This window comes from Cyprinus carpio, chromosome A9 (genome assembly GCF_018340385.1).
Source record: "Cyprinus carpio isolate SPL01 chromosome A9, ASM1834038v1, whole genome shotgun sequence".
NCBI lineage: Eukaryota > Metazoa > Chordata > Actinopteri > Cypriniformes > Cyprinidae > Cyprinus > Cyprinus carpio.
The window spans coordinates 7,471,251-7,492,208 of record NC_056580.1 but is presented as its reverse complement, the minus strand read 5'-3'; the positions used below and the strand labels follow the sequence as shown (position 1 = coordinate 7,492,208).

Genomic DNA, 20,958 nt, shown 5'->3' with positions numbered 1-20,958 from the left:
CCTGCGGAGAAGAAAAACTCCTAATAATCCATTTGCGTCAGCAACTTCGGAAAAGCGCTTTTGTGTTGATTCATACGCATTTCAGTAATGATGAAATATAGTCCTGTCCCTGAATGGAAGGAGCATTGTTAGCTGCTATGGCAGTCTGCGTAATTACAAATAATCACCCCAATGAAGGATTCATTAGAAGCCAGTTTATCAACTGCTTTGGCACCTTTTCTCAGCCAGATATTCAAGACAATAATGCTTTTAGGCAATGCACATTCATGTAATTTACAAATGGTATGTGATAAAGGAGATTGCAGCGTAGTTATGCATTGCTACAAAAATTTGGCTGAAAATATGGTGACGTTGACGTATATGTTGAACTTTTTTTAGTCTAAGTGTTCCCAAGAGTTCCAAAGGTTAAGTGCTTCAGACCTCATGCCAATTCTAGGGCGCCCTCCTCTGGTCCAGACCAGACCTCATACACACATCTGAGGTACTGAAAACACAGTGACATTAAGAAATACAGACATTTAGTGACATCATTGTTAGTAATAGTTGCAGCAAGTAATTGTAACAGTAACAGATTATAAGCCTCATTATAATTATGATCTGTCCGTTTATACAATGAAATCAAGTGTGAGGGTCAACAAAGCCACTAAAGGCATTGGCCTTCAGGGGGCTGATTCACAACTGAGCTCAAATGTTATACAATAACAGTACACGTTGGAAGTGCAAGGTTATTAACCGCTTCCCCAGAATGTCTTCTCACAGTCACAGGGTCAGTTACTCACTTGAATGAGCCGCAAACGCTTCTCCGCAGTCCTTCGGTTCAGAGAATATAGAGTCAGACTGCTTCTGACACCCAGAGGAAAACAAGGTGCAACCAAATACACTAACAGCAGCAGGGAACTGTACAATTACTGATATATTCATCCCTTTATGAGTTTGTTTAGTGGGGATCCATAAAATTATTGTGCTCAAATAAGTTACTGCTGCTCAACTAGTAGAGCATAGTGATGCCATGGTCATGGCTATGACTAATACAGCTTATTTTTATATGCAGGGTCCAATAATAAATGTGCAGAATTAGTTTTTAATGATTTTTTTTTCTGAGTTTTGACAATTCTACAAGAATAAAAACATAATCTATAAATGTTTTGTCTACTACTACTACTACCACTACTAATATAATAATAATCATCATATTCATCATCATCATCACAGTGCATGTTTTATTACAATAAAACTGATTGTTGTTGTTGTACTTACACATGCCATTATTTTTATACAAAGTTGTTCTGCAGTCTAGATATATTCATTATTCATCTCAAATTATTATTATTTTTTTCTCATAGAAAAATCATTATCATAGTTTTGGGTTTTGTGTAAATGGATAAGATATGCATTTCTTTTGAGAATTTATCATTGCTGATTTAATGTTTTTATTTTTATATTAGAACAGGAGTAATTTTCAATTATCAAACAATATATTGAAAAAAATAAAAAGACTTTGCAGAATGTCTTTGACTAAAACAATGTGCTATTTAATGAAATGTATTAGTATTATTTTAAGAAATGAAATCCTTGTCAGGCACATTTTGGTACACTTTACTGATTTCCAAATCCAAGCAGCTGACTAACCCCATAGTCCCCAAACTTCAGAAAACAGAGAACATAAAACTGCTGCAGCTGAAAATGCAGAGCTTATAGACATGAAATCAGGCACTTTTAGAATCTAAAAGTGAAAAGGTGAAAAGCCAAGCACATGTTTTTGCTCTCTGCCTGAAGCTGCGCTCTGAGCACTGGCTGTGACGTCAGTTCATCATCAAAAGCACACAGCTACTCCTCTTCCCTTCTTTTCACTCTGCCCTCCGGTTACTGTCTAGTTCTCTGACTCTTCAACAGCCTCTTTCATTCTTCAATCTTCTGATAACCTTTTCATTTAGACTCTCAGAGCCACTTTTTTCTGCTATCATGGTGCTTCTCTCTCTTTCTCACTGCACAGTGATATTTCATACCTCGTTTGCCATATGAAGAAGCAGCTGAAGGTGGAGGGAGGCCTGGGAGGGAGGAAGCCTGGAGTGGGGCTAATGGGATGTCATTTCCATGATTTATTATGGCATTCAGAGGAATGACGCAAAAGACTCAAATTGAAACCAAAGCTGTTTTTCCTTACGTCATGTCTACCCAACCATCAACCCTCCCAGCAACTTCCCCATTACGATTTTCAAGTGCAAGCACAATCACCACCTTCTCCTGCTTCTCAGAATCAAATCACTCCTCACAGTGCCTTGTATTATGTGGCGTTCTGGCCGGCTCTTTCAGTAGCGCTCTCTGGAGGGGTCGAGTAGATCTAAAACACCTCAGCCTTTATTAAACATTGACTTTCCCAGCAGGAGAATGTAGATGCGTCTGTGTTTCTCTGCCAATTAATGTCGGTGTGTTTGCGTATTGGACTTGTGTGTTTGTGTACATGTGCATCTATGTATTTTGGGGTAGACAGACAAACTTGTTCCTGTTCAGTCTCCACAGGTTTGACAGGACCAATATGCTTGTTTATTCTCTGTCAACTTTTAAAGGTTTAGACAGGTCTGTCAAAAGTTCTGAAAGAAACAGGAAAAAAAAGTGTCCAGTGCTTAAAGGAGTTGTGTGTTATTTATTTCAAGTGGCTGAGGACCAATATGCTTGGGGGGGGGGGGTTTGTCTAATAAACAAAGTGACTTATGTATTAAATTATTTATCATAACATATTTAACCATTATTAAATAAAAGCATTAAATTGATGTTGAATTGTAATGAATCAACAAAAATGAGATTTTTTGTTTTTTAATTTTAGTTTATATTTATAAATGAGGTTTCAATTTTTTAAAACACTTTTGGCATTAAAATTGTGTCTGTGGTTGAATTGTAATGAATCAACAAAAATGAGATTTTCAATTTTTTAAATTTAGATTACATTTTTATTTTACATTTTTTAATATATACTATATAGCATATTCCAAAGGCTTATTTGCTTGTATCATCGCAAAATGTAAACTATATTATCGGCCAACTCTAATCTGCTAAATATGGCAATGATGCTTGGAGATATTAATATATTATTAACATTAACATTAACATCATGATTTGAAAAAATGTGTATTGTGAAAGGTGCTATGCAAATAAATTTGACGACTTTTTTGACTTAATAGACTACAAGTGTTCATATGCATTCCACTTGTTCTCTCTGACCATAAGTGAACTGAGATCAGACTGAAATTCCCCATCCCTCTCACAGTGTCACAGCCATCACTGGAAATGAGAAGAACAGAAACCAATAGATTGAAGGATGTTGGAAGGGACGGTCTGTTGGAGGTTGTCCAGTACTCTGGGTTTAAAGAGGGCTGAACAGCAACTGATTCAGACTTTTACACACATATTCCTTAACGCTCTTGTCTGCGGAGCTTGAAAACATAATGATCAGTTTTGACTGACCACGGCCTGAGGCTGAAAAACCACTCCATGTTCTTGGCAGTGAAAATCTGTGTCTTTACAACATTCCAGCATACAAATCATCCTGACAGACAAAGCCACAGCAATGTTTCGATTTCAGGGAATTGTGTGGCTGAGCACTGTAGCCACAGCAGTGAATGATAGATTGCATGTTACCAATCACAGTGAACTCTTGAGTACTGGCTCCCTTCAACACACTTTTGGCTCCTTTTTATTCTAGGCCAGACTGTAATATTTGTTTGTTTTTTGTAACATTAAACAAAACAAAATTGTCTTTTCACAAAATGGTGGTTTTGTCCATATAAAAGGGCCAAAGTCCTGCAGAGCTAAACTCTGAATAAAAAGGACAACTCTAACTTAAAACATTTGTCTAGAAAAAAAAAATGGATATGTTCTCTTTTTGTCATGTTCTTCAGCAGATATTCAGCAAGGCATAAAAACTTAGAAATCTGATTAAAGCTGAAGCATCTCATTCAGTACCATCATCAGCTCTACTGAGGGGCATTTCTATATTCATTGCTGTCACTCAACAGGTGGAGCAAATGTTTGTCTGCATTTAAAGACTAGTGCACATAAACTTTTCTTGAAAACAAGAGATAGAACAACTTGTCTTCCAATTTAGCATTTAATTGTGTTTGTAAATTATTTGCTAAAACATGCTGGCTAAACCAAAATCATCATTGTAAGCAATATTGCTTTCATACAACAGTAAACAATAATTGTGTAACTTAAAGTGCTCCGCCAACGACCTTTACCACTGAAACCAAACCGCTCTCATAAAGTGCTGTAAATCAATTCAATTCTATTCAATTTGTGCATTATTGGTATGACAGTTGTTACAATGTATTGCCAAAGCATGGTGTTAACACTGAATCTACAACAGATATATATATATATATATATATATATATTAAAAAACATGCATGCATATTAAGAAGTAACAAATTTTATGAACAATTTAAAATTGAATGTGGTGTGTGTGTGTGTGTGTGTGTGTGTGTGTGTGTGTGTGTGTGTGTGTGTGTGTGTGTGTGAGAGAGAGAGCACATTTACACTCTTCAACAAGTCGGTTCCTGGTTGTACATGATTCATTGATTTACAAATAAAGTCATAGCCTACTGGAGTAACCATGTAATCAACAGAAAGAGCATCCTGACTGGAACATTTCACTTCAGAGAAGGGTATTTGATTTCAGGTTTTATTTTATCTCTGTGTGACTTTGGATAATAATCTTATTCTCAATATGAATGATTTTCTAATGAATTTCCTCTTGGTGGTAGTGACGGGGACTGAATGACGCAGAAGCCTTCATGAGTCACTCACAGAAGATACAGGACTGTGCATGAGCTGAGCAGATCTCCGCACGCTCACAATGTGTGGAAATGATGCTTTTAAACAGAAGCGCTTGTAATGTTTTTGTTGGAGCAGGACTTCACATTCGCCTCACAGCTTTCCAGGCATGTCTCCTGCCACAGCTGTAGTGGCCTTTCTGCCTTATTAAACTGAGCTGCGGTGTGATTGTGGGATGGAAGGAAGTACCATAGGGCTCTTTCCAACACTGTGGCAGTGAATTCATGAAATGCAATCCAATAAAATTGCAAAGAAATGCTATTGCAAAAAAAAAAAATAAATACTCATGTGAGGTCAATGCTCAATTAATGTCCATGTGATTTGATTTATTTAGCATTAAATAGCTAGATAATTATTAAAATTGATAATTTCATTGTAATATTTTATCATTATATTTTATGTAGGATATATGTAATATATGTAATGAGGTTGGTAAGATTTTTAACGTTTTTGAAAGAAGTCTCTTATGCTCACCAAGGCTAAAAACACAGTAAAAACAGCAATATTGCGAAATATTATAATTTAAATGAAATTAATAAAAAAAATAACATTCATGTGATGACAAAGCTGAATTTTCAGCAGTCATTATTCCAGCAGTCTTCAGTGTCACATAATTCTTCAGAAATCATTCTAATATGCTAAAAACAACAACAACGAAAAAAGTTGTGCAGATGTCTTGAACCACTGTTTTCACTGTAATTTACCCTTTATTATTATTATTAATATTAGCATGAAAGCCTGCAGCCTGTATTGTGTTTATATTTTTTTTTACACTGTTTTATTATTATTTTTATTTTACGCAAGCCTGTTTTGGGACCATGACAACGTTACTGAAAGAATCTAATCCAAATCAGCTGCAGCACTAACCACAGAGACTCTAATCCAGATCAAGCACAATCCTGATAAACGAAGATGTGAGGGGAAAATATATATATTTAAAAATATTTAAGAACAAGTTCCTGAGTCAAAATTAGCCGTGATGTGTGTTCATACTATTGATTGAGTGAGGAAGGGTCCTGGATGACAACAAAGGCATATTTCCCATAACAAGCAGAGGCCCAGTGCCAGGAAGCTTCAAAGGAAAAACAAATGACGTTATTGATGGTCAGTGGAGATGGAACGGATATTTAACAAAAAGATGAAACGTGTCCAAAACCACCTCTACACACTCATGCAGGCCTGTGCAAGTTCATGCAGAGCACATTACTTTGACAGGTCTCCTGTTAAACTTGCACACACTTTCTTGTTCTGCTGGCTAAAATGTGAGCATGTGAGAATCTTTTGCAGGTCAGCTTGACAGGACAATGAAGAATTTGGTTATTAATGAACAGAGGTCAGAAATCAAAAAAAGAAAAAAAAAAAAAAGAAATTAGTATTAAATTTTCATTTATGAGCTAAATATGGGCAAAAAAAGGGGGTAAAATGCTGCTGCTGCTGCTACTACTACTATTAATAAACCTCTTTACTTTTCTCTAAAACTGTGTGCGTGATGATTTATTAGGGTGAAATGACAACGCTCTTGGCCTTTATAAAGATGCAATGCTGCATAACAGCATATGTATACTTTCATACTTTTTAATACCACACCAAAGATACCACTGAAAAAAATAACTGGCAATAAACAGACAAGACAAATATTGAGCTCGCATGCAGTCAGTCAGTCTGAGACCACATTATTACATCTAGATATTACTTGTTATCTTCATTACCCCAGCAGGTGGCGCTGTTGATCAGATTTAAATATTTAACAGAGGCTGAACGAGACTTTCATGGTCATTAAAGCTTATGTGTTGTTAATAGAGCTGCATATGAAATTATTGTCTTGGTTTTACTAGAAAATTAAACGAATAAATAGCTTGACCAATTATTGTTGACAACATACATACTAATAATTCCATAACTTTCTACAAAACTCAACTCAAATTGAATAAATTTATACTAATATTTACTTAAATTTTTTGTGTAGTAGACTCAAATACTTTGTGTAGCAGACACATAACTCTGTTGAAAATGAACAAAATGTTGTTAAGCAACTCTTGGAGCTATTGTAGTGATAGTGATAATTTGCACAATCACTATTCCATCCAGAAATAAAGCCTTTATTTGTAACTACTACGTATTACAGCGATAATATTAAAGAAAAATCAAATCAAATGACATACAGCAAAGCCATTCTGAGCCAGAGACTCCAGCTGCTTGCACAGAAACCATAAACGAGAGAGCAAACTAACACCTCACACATTCATTCACTTCACATTAACTATACACAAACAACCTTATTACAGTTCTTTTTTTTTTTGAAGGAATAAAAAAATATTCATTCAAATATATACACCTTAATGAAACCAAATCTGCAAAGTAAACAAATCTGCAAAAGGTGGGAGGTTAACTGACCTGTTAAATTATTTCATTATGGCTAACAAAGCAGCTAAAATGTAAAATAAAGAGAGATTAAAGAAGAACGTGATGCGGTAAACGGAGTACAAATCTGTCAGATGACATGTAAAACTATATTGACTGCCTCTTATTCTTCTTTAAAGTTGAGCATAAGACTTGCAGGGAAATAAAGAGAACGAAACTCTTGTGTTCTTGGTTGTTCACTGCTCTTCTGAGAGCGAGCACTCGGACAGCGAGCGTTCCCTCCTCGCACGAGTGGCCACGTGGTTCAGCAGGTCAATGGCTGTCACCACCCCAAACACCATCTGCCTCATCTTGGGGGATCCATCGCTCATGTCTGTAAGACAGGAACTGCAGTTCAGACTGTGGACACCACCCACTGCAAAGACAGCATGGCCTGCGTTTACTGTGCGTTATCTGAATGAATCATTTAAAGGGAACAAAATAGGTCCACACATTCTCTAAATGTAAATTAATAGGGAGCACACAATGAGCTACCAGCAACTTTTTAATTCATTTTACAAAAAAAAAAAAAAAATAGGTTTGACCAACTCTGCTCCTAATCACTGAAATATGGAAATAGCTTTTGCTGTACCTTCTGATCACACTGTTTAAAAAAAAATAAGGAAGGAAAGAAAGTGACTTTTAGAAGTATTTTTGTCTTGTTTCCCAGAGCAAATGTCTAAAGATTCTTAAATCAAGATACATTTACTTGAGAAGCAAAATTACTTGAGATAAGAAGTTGTGTTTCCCTGAAAATTGATCAAAATGAAGCGAGTGTATGATAAAAACAAGAGCAAACATCTGCAAATGGGATCAAAAAATATTTCATTCAAACGGAAATGTTATCTTCATAACCCATTGACAGATATTTATCTTATTTTAATCAACCTCACTTAGTTTTGTTCAATTTCAAGACTTAATTTCTTCATGTTGCATCTCAAGTAAATGTATCTTGATTTAAGGATGTTTAGATAATTCTACAACAAAAACAAAAATACTGGAAGATATTAACTTGCAGTGCATGCAACATTTATCGCCACAACTGTGAATTTAAAACTATGATTTTAGAACTTTTTAAAGAACTTTGTAAATGTTTGTTTTAAATTGAATAACTAAAATTATATATATATGTGTGTGTGTGTGTGTGTGTGTGTGTGTGTGTGTGTGTGTGTGTGTGTGTGTGTGTGTGTGTAACAAACTGTGTGTGTGTGTGTGTGTGTGTGTGTGTGTGTGTGTGTGTGTGTGTGTGTGTGTGGAAAAAAAAAAGTACACAAAAAAAAAAACTATAATAGTTTATAAATGATGCTACAATAACACTGTTGGGGTCCAAATAATTAGCTTTACAGATGTGCCAAAAAGTGCAAAAATGATTTTATGCAAGCAGCCCTGTATTCTAATGTAATGCTTGTTAATTGTCATTTGAAAAGAAAAGTTCCCAGTAGTGTTTTTCTAGCACTTGGCCGAGTTTGCCACAGCAGGTTGTCCTTGAAGAGGTACACAATGTGGGCGATTTCTTTGCCACCAAGAGCAAAGAAGGGGGAGCAGTAATCTGGAGTTCAGGAAAACACGTGTCCTACATCAGGAATCGGTGCTGTATTCATTGCATTAAGCTCTCTGAATAAGACTGTTGTTCCTGAACAGCGCTGCGTTTTGTGTGGAAAGACTTTTGTACACTTTGTACAATACCTGTTAATTGAGTCAGAAGAAGTAGATGCTTGTGTGAGAATGCTTTATATTCCTTACACCAACGGTTTTGCTCTAGGAGCCACCTTTTATATTGGACATCAAGTGTGGACCCAATGCGTTACTAAATGTAATCTGTATTTATTGTAGTCTGGGTCAAATTGTGTTTGAGGGCATGTTGGCTTCTGTCTAACTTGAAAGCTTCTACCAAGTGAATATAAAGTTCAAAAGAACAGCATTTATTTAAAATGGACATCTTTTGTAACATTTACCTGTTTTTACTATTACTTGATCAATTTGATGCATCCATGCTAACTGAAAGTATTAATGTAAATAAATAAAATACAATTTCTTACTAACCCCAAACTTTTGAATCATAGTGGATATGACTAAAATTATGAAAATGGAGAGAAGCAGATTGGATAGGGAAGCGGTATAACAGAGAGTCAAATGACTTACACTGAATCTGTTCATGCACAACAAGGGCGAAATGGTCCGTCTCAAGGATACGTGAGAGTTTGCCCAGGTTATCAGTTAGACGCACCTACCAGGAGAGAAACAAGATGACCACTGAGCGATCACATTACCTCTGTCAGTAGAACTGAGTGTACTGATATTTTCTCTGACATGTACAATAAACGTTATTATTCAGCTATTATTTGCTTCTCTGTCCAAGCCCCAGAAATCAAATCAGCAGAAGTCTTTGTTATAGACCTCAGCAACAGGTAAGTATTATTTGAACATGTTGTGTGAATACTACTCGGTCCTATTGTTGCACGTACACTGTGACAGAAAGGGGGTGTGTGTCTGTGTTTGTGTGCCCACCTGTTTAAACTGTTTGTAGAGAACTTTGTTTATGGGATCGGATGGTCTGACTCTCCCAGCCAGAACGGACGAGAGCATGTTCCCCAGCGTGACCATGCCCAGAATCTGCCTACAGGGAGAAAACCAGACACCAGACTGAGCCACACTTTACCCCACTTACCATCCAAACCATCTAAAACTTATGTTTTTTCCTAAAGATTTTTAAGGTCTCAATCTCTGTCCCGGAAGACCACAGCACTGTGCATTTTGGACATCTCTCTTATCAGACAGTCTTGAAACCTCTACTAATGAGCTGGTGATACAAATCAGGGAGATGTGAAGTGCTGGGGTGCTCCAATGACCAGGATTGAGAACCAGTGTATTAAGCTTTTTTAAAATAACTAATTAAACAAAACACACAACACAAAAAAAAATATATATATATTGACACTGACCTCTATAATGACATTTTTTTTCAGTATCTGAATTATAATTACTTTTAATAATAATAATTCTACATATACATTCACACATAAATATACGCATAAACATACATACCTACGTATATTACACACACACAGGTTAGGTTTCCATGTTTTATGGGGACATTCCATGGTTTTTATACTGTACAAATTGTCTTTTCTATTCCTTAACCCTAACACTGCCCATCACACAAAACTTTCTGCATTTTTATATTTTCAAAACACTTCATTCTGTTTTCCTCATGGGGAGCAAGAAAAAAAAAATCCCCACAAGGTCAAAATGTATTATTACTATCCTTGTGGGGACATTTGGTCCCCATAACATTTACATTTAGTCATTTAGCAGACGCTTTTATCCAAAATGACTTATATATTATTGCCCTTTTGTTGGTTTTGATTGCTTCTATTGTCCTCATTTGTAAGTGCTGCGACAAGTCTCAGTTAGCCTAACGCAGTACAGATAGCAATTATTATTATTATTATTATTTATGATAAATAAAAAGAAAACAAGAAGATAGAATAATAAAAAAAGTATAGAGAATACTAGTGATAGAGGCTCTTTTTTAACGTAGTGAATACCAGTACACACACACACACAAATAAAAAATTAGGAGGGGCAAAATAATGCTGTATAACTATCTGGAAAGTTAAAATTTGTATTAAAAGTTTAAAATTATTATTAAAATCCAAGTAGTTTAGCATTGGCTTTTTATTTTAATTTTAATATCTTACATATTTATTTTAATATTGTGTGTCCGCATTAGTAAGTAACCTAAATATAGATATTTGGACCTTTATAAAATACATTAGTTAAAGTTTTCATCTGTCAAATAGAATAACCCAAGAAAACCTCATGATATTTGTTAAATATTTCTACCTAAAATATATTTATATATATTTAATGTTTTTTAAAAGTATATGTACATTTCACATGATATTCAACATGTAAAGGAAATGTACTTGGCATATCATTAAATGTTTTTCACTATATTAACATGTAAAGGAAATATATTATTATATATTATATTATATTATATTATATTATATTATATTATATTATATCATATTATATTAATCATATTTTAAACATGGATTTTAAAGGATTTCTCCTTCTCGTTGTCTGACATCCTTATTTGCATATCCTTATAAATGTAGTCCATAATGTTTCAACTGAACCTATTCTTATGTAACACTAAATATGCAGTAATTGTGACACTGCATTGATTTAAGTGATTAGCACTGATACATGATCTCCTTGAGGCCATGGGACTAAAATCTTAAGAGGCTTGACAAAATGGTCAAGTTCTAAATAAAGCGGTTTCTGGATGAATGACCTACCCGGCCTCGTCCACCACAGGGGCTTGGTCAAAAGCCTTCTCTTTCAGGATCTGAATAGTCTTCTTGATGGACACTGAAGGCAGCACAGTCAGTGGGGCGGAGAGTCTGAGCTCCTGCAGAGTCAGATTCCACCACCTACAGAGAGAGGAGCGCAGAGAGACGGGACGGTGGAGGGGGAGGAGAATAAAAACTCACGGTAAGAAGACACACGGACAGACTCATTCGGCAGACTGAACACGTCTCCACATTTAGAAGCTGTAGCTGTAATGCAGTCTAGTGTAGCAACAAATACAGAGTGTGTCTATATTTGCACAGGATATCAGCGTGTAAATAACAAGGGTGCTTTCAAAGAAAATATGCTTATGAGGGTATGTGTTAACACTCACCATGGCTTGCTGACAACAAGATCCTCCTCACTCAGGAAGCCCTTTTCACACATCCACTTGTCGCTAAGAAATTTAGACCTGAGGGTGAGGAGAACAAAGAATTTGTTTTTAAGGGTACATCAACGTAACGCTTAATGCATACGTTTTTAAATATAATGTAGCCTATAATATGGCATGCAAGGATAGATGTACATGTAGTTGCGGATGGAATCGGGGAGGATCACCACACAGCGCTGGCCTTCCTTCAGCTCTTTGGCTATATGCACTGCTGCAGCCATGGCTGTCCCTGAACTACCACCTACAAAGAGTGACAGACAACAGGGATTAGATACACACTTAATTTCACATATGTGAAATGTGAGAAATGTACGACAAGTCACATACCGCACAGAAGACCCTCCTCTCTGATGAGCATACGAGACATGGCAAAGGACTCTTCATCACTGGACTTGTACCAGCTATCCACCACCTGAGACACAGTAAATGTGGTAAAAACTTATTGGATATTGCATTGCATTTGCTGGAATGAAGTGTGACATCTTAAACTATCTATTATTATCCATGTTCCTAAAGAGAAATTGGTTACACAGTAGAAAAAAAAAGGGGGTGAAACATCTATGCACTTCAAGATTTAAATTTCTGGAAAAGACATGTGCATCCTCTCTTGGTAGCTTGTGTCACTATAAATAGCATATTTTTGAATGATTATGCTTTAAAACTATGCATACTGGCCTATTTTAAATGTGATAATAGACCACACGGCAACCTTAAGATGGGTTTTGGCGAAAGGTCAACTGTCATTAGTAATCATCAAAAGGTCTTTTCAGCTGCATCAAAGCCTACCGTGCAAATACACACTTACAGATCTGTCCATAACAGTGGGGATGAAGTCATATCCAATGCCCTCAACCTCATATTGAGTCATATCATTCTGATTCAGGGCCTCTGGATCAGCAAGGATAGAGCCCTCAGGATCCACTCCAACTATCTGATGAACAATGACATAAACACTTGTTACAGGCTGTGTAAAAATTAGTTTCTAAAAATAACTTTTAATCACTTACAAAAACAGAATACTTTTAAGACTACGGACTACGGATCAGAAGGTTCTAGGTTCGACTCCTGGCTGGCTCGCTCTGTGTGGGGCAGTCGAGGCCTAATGGTTAGAGAGTCGGACTTGTAACCCGAAGGTTGTGGGTTCGAGTCTCAGGTCTGGTAGGGATTGTAGGTGGGGGGAGTGAATAACCAGTGCTCTCTCCCACCCTCAATACCACGACTGAGGTGAGACCCTTGAGCAAGGCACCGAACCCCCTGCTCCTCGGGCGCTGCAGCAATATGGCTCCCCACTGCTCACGGTGTGTGTGTGTGTGTTTGTGTGTGTGTGTACTTGGATGCATTAAATGCAGGGGCCAAATTCACCATACTTGGCCACACATCACTTCACTTTTTTTCAGTTACTCTCTTAACAAACAAACAAATAAATAAATAGGAAGAAAATAGGTTCATTGACTGCTATTATCAGAATTCATGAACTGATCTAAAGGTCACCTTGATATTAGGGCATTTCTCCTTCAGCTTGCGAGCGACGCCGGTGATGGTGCCACCAGTGCCAGCTCCAGCCACCAGCATGTCTATTTTACCTGCAGAGGGCAAGCACAAAAACATAGCATCAATATTAATCACATGCAGTGATTCTTAACTTTTTTGTCAATATTCAAATGCCTGTTCAGCCTGTCTCCCTTAAAAAAAAAAAATTGAAAAAAAAAAATAGAAAAACTCAAAGATATGATATCAGTTAAATGTTGGAAAATTTTATTGTTTTTTTAGCATTGCAAATATTATTATTAATAACTACATTTAAATAATTTTTTTAACATTTGGGGCTATCCTGGAAGTTAAACTGGGCACTGGTTATTAACTGGAAGCGAGTGATGAGCTTGGATCCAAGCAACTAAAAAAAGAGTTTATTTTGACAAAGTCACAATGTCTCATGTGCACAAGTTTTTAATTTACCGTCACACTGCTCCAGAATCTCCTCCGCAGTGGTGTCATAGTGGGCTAGGGGGTTGCTGGGATTGCGGTACTGGTCCAGAATGTGACTATTAGGAATCTCGTTCTTCAAACGCCAAGCCACCCCCACATGAGACTCGGGAGAGTCAAACCGGGCTGAGGTAGGGGTGCGAACGATCTCGGCTCCGAGAGCACGGAGCACATCCACCTGGAGGCATGTGAGGACACAAACCACATCACTATGAAAACACAAAAGTATTGACACAAGAATTGCTGGATTTACACCCACACCATATTTATCTTCATTATCCCACCTTTTCCCTGCTCATCTTCTCAGGCATGACAATGATGCAACGATAACCTTTGACTGCCGCTGCTAGAGCAAGTCCGATACCTGAAAACACACACGACAGTCACACAGTCTGTACCACTTTCAGTGCTTGCTTTCAAAATAAATACTAAAGTGAGAATAAACATTATGATGGCTAATGGTGCAGACACACACCTGTGTTTCCTGACGTGGGCTCGACGATGGTGTCTCCAGGTTTAAGGATGCCGTCTCTCTCAGCGTCCTCTACCATACGCAGACTGATTCTGTCCTTCACGCTGCCACCGGCGTTGAAGAACTCACATTTACCCACTAGACAGATATAAAGACAAAAAAAAAAGCAAAGAAAAGAAAAACACCTTTTCCACCTTTTCCATTTGTGCATGTTGTCATTACAAATCATCAACTTGTCCCTTAGATTATAAATACAAACATTTCTGTATAGTTTTTCCCTTTACAATGGGAATGTATGGGGCATCCAGATTGCACTATTAATGCTATGCCTGTATGAAATACCTACACAGAAAATACACAGTGTAGTTAAATTCATGGAAGCCCTTTACTGTACAGCTAGACCACCGACTCCATCATAATGGCACAGCCACACATGCAAATATGTGAAATGTGCACCTACTCCGATGCAATTAGTCAGCTAATTCCACGTCTATAAGGCCAATGCTGGGCGGCTGAACTGGCCGAAGGGTAATCTTATTCACATGAAATCGCTAGACGTATTGAATCCCCATTTCAAAGCTCATTAAAGCATTTTGACTCAAAATTTTGACTCAATGCTTGTTTAATGGGCTTAACTAAAGTTCGGCTACACTTTTGACCCATGTGGCTAAACTCGCTCACCTTACACAAAATGAAAGAACGGCTAGGTTTTGGTCTTTGAGTTCACCCAGACAGAATGAATATTTTCCAATCCAAAACTAAAACACAATGCAACCATATGAGGTATTCATCTACTGCATTCCTTCCTGCAGGAATTGCTGAGGGGTATTTTAATGGCCTCTGATTTTACCTGATAAAATGATAGAAATGCACTTTCCAGTTCAGTTTTTAAGTTTAATTAGGGTGTAGAAGAGCCATCGTGGATGTGATACCACAGATTATGCACAATATTATATTACATAGTTATAGAACATATATCACTTTCATATTACACCTCAACTTACAATAAATGTGGAAGCAAAAGAGAACATATATCACTTTCATATTACACCTCAACTTAGGTTTCTTTGCAAGCACATACTAGTTCTGCAGTCTGGACGAATCGATGCTATTTGCTGAAAGTCAGGGCAAGTCTGCAGATTGTGGGCAGTCGTCATATTACAATTTTACTTAAAATGGATGTGTGAGTGAGAAGTTGTGTAGCTTCAGACTTTGGTTCCTTCCAGTCGGATATTAAACATTTTTGATATTTTGAGCCAATTTCAGTAAACATATTGCTTTCATTTGTCACACACCTCCTAGCAATGAGGCACATGCTTCTATGAGTCTGTTGTTTAGAAAAACTAAAAAGTCAAGTAGTGTGTGATCCTAAGTTGTTTAGTTTATGATGCCCAGGGTTTCTCTCTAATCATTTACAAAGTCAGCAAGTATGAAACTAAATATTGTGAATTTAGACATAATACTCTTTTCACAGACTGTTTTTTGTCTACTCTGTAGTAGGGAAGTAGGCATATTTGGATGCAGTGTATATCTTAAAAAAAAAAAAAAGACTTGGTGCCAACTAAGAAAGTATGTGAGATTAAATAAATAAAATGCCTGACTGAAGTGTGTCTCAGTACACACTTGAGGAGGAAACCTAGCACCTGAATTCTTCATTCCAGAACACAACCACTTACTTCCCAACCCAGACACATGTGCCAACACAGGCACTTTCCAGGCTGGCCTTAAATGATCATGTGATTTTCGTGTCCTCATAGGACACAGCAGAAAAAAACAACAACATTGTGCTGCAGGTGTGAAGACACATCCCTCACACCTATATGGTTTAGATACTCACAAAGCTCACACTTGAGGCCAAATGCTTTAGGAATCTTGTTCATGCGGACCAGTGGGGTCTCTCCAATCATGCTTAAAATGTTGGGGAGGATACTGGGTGCTTTTGTTCTGTGAGAAAAAGGAGCACATTAAGTGGTTACACACACAAGCAAGACCACAGCAACGTCAACCATTAACAAACCACAATGGAACTGACTGAACTGAATCACAGTGACTCTGCACACACTGATGTTACTCTCTGGGTAAGGTAAGGGTGTGGTAACTGTTATATTTCTATTCATTCTTCCTGAAAGAACACTGTTGTTAATTGCAAGGTCATGACAGTTCATTAGACAGTGTTTGTACCAAAAAAAAAAAAAAAAAAAATGTCTGACATTTTAATACCGGGAGCATAGATTTAAATAATATAGAGGGTAAAAAGTCTCTAACAAGGTTAGAGATTACTGAATAATCTCTACCAATATTTCAAGCAAAAAGTTGTGAAACTTATTGCATCATTTCTGTCAAGTTTTCCCTTATGAATGTATTTCCCTTTCTCAATTTAAATCATGCCGTCAAGCACAATCAAAAAATTAGATATTATACTTTTTACTCAAAACAGTTTCTTTTTGTTTGTTTGTTTGTTTTTGTTAGTGTAAACTGTCCTTTTAGATCTAAATGGTTTGGGGGGAAAAAAAGAAAAAAAAATTTAATGTTCACACTTGGGTAAAACAACTAACAGTGAACAGTAAAAAAAAAAAAAAAAAAAAAAAAAAAAAAAAATTAAAATTATATATATATATATATATATATATATATATATATATATATATATATATATATATATATATATATATATATTAATATAAAAACATTAAAATAATATCTATTACTAATCTAATAATACTACTGTTTCAAATGAAAATGAGAATTTTATATTTATATTAATAATTAAATATTGATAATAAATGTATTGTACAACTGTCCAAATACAATACTAATAATAATTATTATTATTATTTACTGTACATTTGATTATTTAAAATATATATGATTTATAAAACCTTTCATTTAAATATATAATAAAATCAGGTGAATTTATGTAGCACACAAAAGGTAGCAACAAATATAAATTCAGTTTCACTGTGCAGATGAACACATGATGTACCTGCTTAGCTTGATTATAAAACATTCTCTTCACTGACAAATATGAATTCTGAGTTAAGGTTGTAACAGATTTATTGTGTCGATATCTCACCGTTGGAAGTGCTTGTGGGGCGACTCTGTATTTGGCTCATCAAGTTTCCAGGTGCATCTGCTGGGCAGATCTGGTCGAATCCATTTCCTCTCCATGCTGCCTTCTGATCCATTCTCAGTGTGCTCTACATTCATATGGTGACCGTTTCTTTCATTCACATGGTCTGTGTTATTTACACTTAGCTTGTGTCCAGCCCTTCCATTCAAAACGGCATCAGTTTTCAGCTTTGCGTCCCCGCTGATGCCAGGTTCTCCATTTGCAGCATTTGTGAGGACTTTGGCAGCATGTGGCCAGACGGGACCAGTCCCAACTGACTCTGAACTAGATGGTTCTGATGGCATGGCTTACCTGTGAGAGGAAAAGATTATAAGTCTCATTCATCAGGCTTTTCTTTGTATAGTACTCCGATCACCCAGTGAAGGTTATAAATGTTATTAGGAAACATTACGCAACCTCTCTATTGCTCCAGATATTCATTCTGATTTTCAGTCTATTATATTTTAAAAACTCTTCTCATGTTATCAAGTGCTTATATAACACTGACAAATCACAGCATGCCTTAGATAAAGCCAAACTACCGTATAAAGTACCATGGAAATCTCAAACACCACCTAAAAAAAATATTATTCAGTTAAACAAAGAAAAGGTTCCTAGATTGGCAAAACACACTTTCTGCTCTCAGCTGACAGCATCATTAGCTACAGAAGAGTCATCCATACCCTGAAAAAAAAAAAAAAAAGCTTTTGGCAAAACCAGACAAAATAGAATAAGAAACTTCTGCTTTCCGCACACAACCTTCAGAGAAGAACAGTGACTTTCCGGACAACTGAGATGATTGCAAAGATAGTTAGGGATTCACTCTTTCAAACCCTGTTTAGTCATGATACTGTACACAACAACACTGAAACAATTTCTCAGAAGCACAAAGCTTCACAAAATGTTGTAAAACTCTGGAGAATGTATGAATAAAAATTGTAAAAAAAAAAAAAAAAAAAAAAAAAAAAAAAAAAAAAATCTGGTAAAAGTGTGTCTTGAGAAATATCTGCGACTTAAGATCGTATTCATATCGAGCAATCAATATACATATATTTTTTTTTTCTGCATTTATATACTCTTCAACAGCGGGCTACGTTTTCAGTGCCAGGCATTTCAGAAAAAGCAAGGACAGTTTTGATGGACTTTAAAAAGAACAGCCAGTCATCCGGCTTAAATGGCAGAGAACTGATAATGGTTAATAAATTAATTACTCAAAATGATTCTCCACCACAGCAGGTGTAGGTATGGACTGTAAAACATGTAAGAGCGTCATGTTAACGAAAGCTCATGAATATAGTTAAGGTAAGATGACTTAATCGCGTGTCTGTCGGCTTCATTGTGCTCGTGCTGACCGTGATGCTGTGACACAGAGCTGGATTTCATCATGCTCGCGCCGCAGTCCCATCACTTGGGGTAAAGGTCCCATCATCACTATATCGTAAACGGTGTGTATAAAACTCTCTGGAGAAATACGAGCGATGAAGACGCGTTCCTCATCTACAGTCATCAGTGTGCATTAATGTGTCAGACTGATGCTCTTAACGTGTCTTTGTTAGGATGAATAAAAGGGTTTTCTTTGATGGTTTCGCGATCAGAATACGAACCGAGAGTTTTTACTCACCTGACTATCAGATACAGAGCAACTTTCGAGCTGATGAGGTCCGGTTTCACAGATGACCTATCCGTATGTGAAAAGTCTTGGGCTTGCCAGCTGCTCACATGCGTTAAAGAGTCACGCTGACGTCCAATCAGGTGTCAGCATACCTTGTTGGGATCGAGCGCTGATTGGCTACGACGGGGCTGTCTGTTCTTTTCTCTTAACCAATGGAATATCAGCATTTAGTCGTGCCCTCGTCCATAATCTTTTTTTCAGGATTCTTTGATGAATAAAAAGTTAAAAAGAAGAGCATTTATTTAAAATATAAATATTTTGTTCAAAAGTTTGGTGTCAGTAAATTTTTGTTCTTTCTTTTTTTTGAAAGAAATTAAAACTTTTATTCAGCAAGGATGTGTTAAATTGTTAGGAGGTGATAACAAAGATTTATATTGTTAGAAAAGATTTATATTTTGGATAAATGCTGTTCTTTTTAACTTTTTATTCATCAAAGAATCCTGAAAAAAAGTATGCAGTTTCCAAAAAGGGTGGCGGTAAATTTCTTTATGAGTCATTGATTCGAACGGCTGATTCAGTCAGTAACGAAGTAAACGGCTCTCTTTTGAATCATTGATTCACACGATTCGTTCAAAACGCGGATTCATTCAGAAACTAAACAAGTGACGCTGTGCTGCTCAGAGACGCGAAATAATTCTGCTATGGTTTTAAAGGTAATATGTTCTCATCAAAACTGAGCAAAAACATAATATTGTGTTTAACATATAACAATATTAACTTCTTATTTACTGAACTATTGTATAAAATCAACAGTCAACTGTAGATGACGTACAGATTTGGGGGCGGGGCCAGTGCGTTAACTGCGTTAAAATATTTTTATCGCGTTATTTTTTAATAACTAATTAATTTACGCGTTAAACTGACAGTTATAATATAGGGAAAACATTATAATAATTTAAACTTAATTAAACAGTGTAACAAATTAGAATCTGTGTGAACATTTGATACCACAGTGTTTACCATGTAAACACACTCATGCTGAGGGCCACTGTGGTGGACAATAGGGAAACACATTGAGGTCAGATACAATACATACACTACACACATTCACCGGCTGTATCTCAGGCTGTGGCACATCCACACATATCTCTTAGCCAGTGCTGCTGTCTGTCCCTCTCCTACTATCATCATTTGTTCCTCTTAACTCATGGCTGTAAATTTCTTCATGATGTTTGTGAATTTGTTCATGTATAGGTCTCTTATTGATTTAAATGTGTAACACTGAAGTAGGAAGTGCGCCTGTCTCCCAATGTTACAGATATATATATTTTAGATTGTTTGATCATTTGATTAGTTTCGATGTTTAGGTGAGAAGCAGTGCTGGTCTGAGACTGGTTAGTCTGTTAGTAAGTCTCAGAACCAGCAAACTTAGAGAACTTTTTCCCTGGTTCAGATCTTGGGTTTGTAGCGCTTTAAAATGTAGCGATTCTGTGGGACTCGATTTTAGATGCATCCAGAATTTTAGGGATCTGTTTTGAATATCAATAATCAATAGGAATCGGCCTAATTCTGCCCTACATGCGTTTTTGTGTTCTCCTTTGTAATTTCAGAATGATTTTGCAGAATTCTGTGTGTAGGGTTTCTGTTGGATGTCTGTTATATCTAGTGTAGCTCTGATCACTGAGTGGACCCCAAACCTCACTTCCATACAGCGCTATGGGCTGAATTACACTATTGAAAATTTTACACCAAATTTAAATTGGTAATTCAATATTTTGGAATTCTTTCTTAATGGCATATAG

At 36.5% G+C, this 20,958-nt stretch overlaps 1 protein-coding gene across 2 annotated transcripts; it reads right to left on the bottom strand.

Annotated features, from left to right (window-relative positions):
- Positions 1–6,908: 6,908 nt before the first annotated feature.
- On the bottom strand, positions 6,909–19,289 carry LOC109054956 (cystathionine beta-synthase-like protein). Of its 2 annotated transcripts, none has more exons than XM_042763345.1 (15): positions 19,166–19,289; positions 17,509–17,856; positions 16,273–16,379; positions 14,439–14,573; positions 14,248–14,327; positions 13,937–14,141; positions 13,472–13,563; positions 12,786–12,911; positions 12,308–12,392; positions 12,116–12,221; positions 11,924–12,001; positions 11,538–11,672; positions 9,739–9,847; positions 9,373–9,457; positions 6,909–7,606 (listed from the first exon to the last, which is right to left on the bottom strand). In XM_042763345.1, exons 2-15 carry the CDS (start codon positions 17,847–17,849, stop codon positions 7,428–7,430), a joined length of 1,863 nt encoding a protein of 620 aa, XP_042619279.1. In that variant the 5' UTR covers positions 17,850–17,856; positions 19,166–19,289; the 3' UTR covers positions 6,909–7,427. The 2 variants fall into 2 exon arrangements, with proteins under 2 accessions (XP_042619279.1, XP_042619280.1); XM_042763346.1 differs by having other exon boundaries at positions 6,909–7,564; positions 19,166–19,288.
- Positions 19,290–20,958: the final 1,669 nt, after the last annotated feature.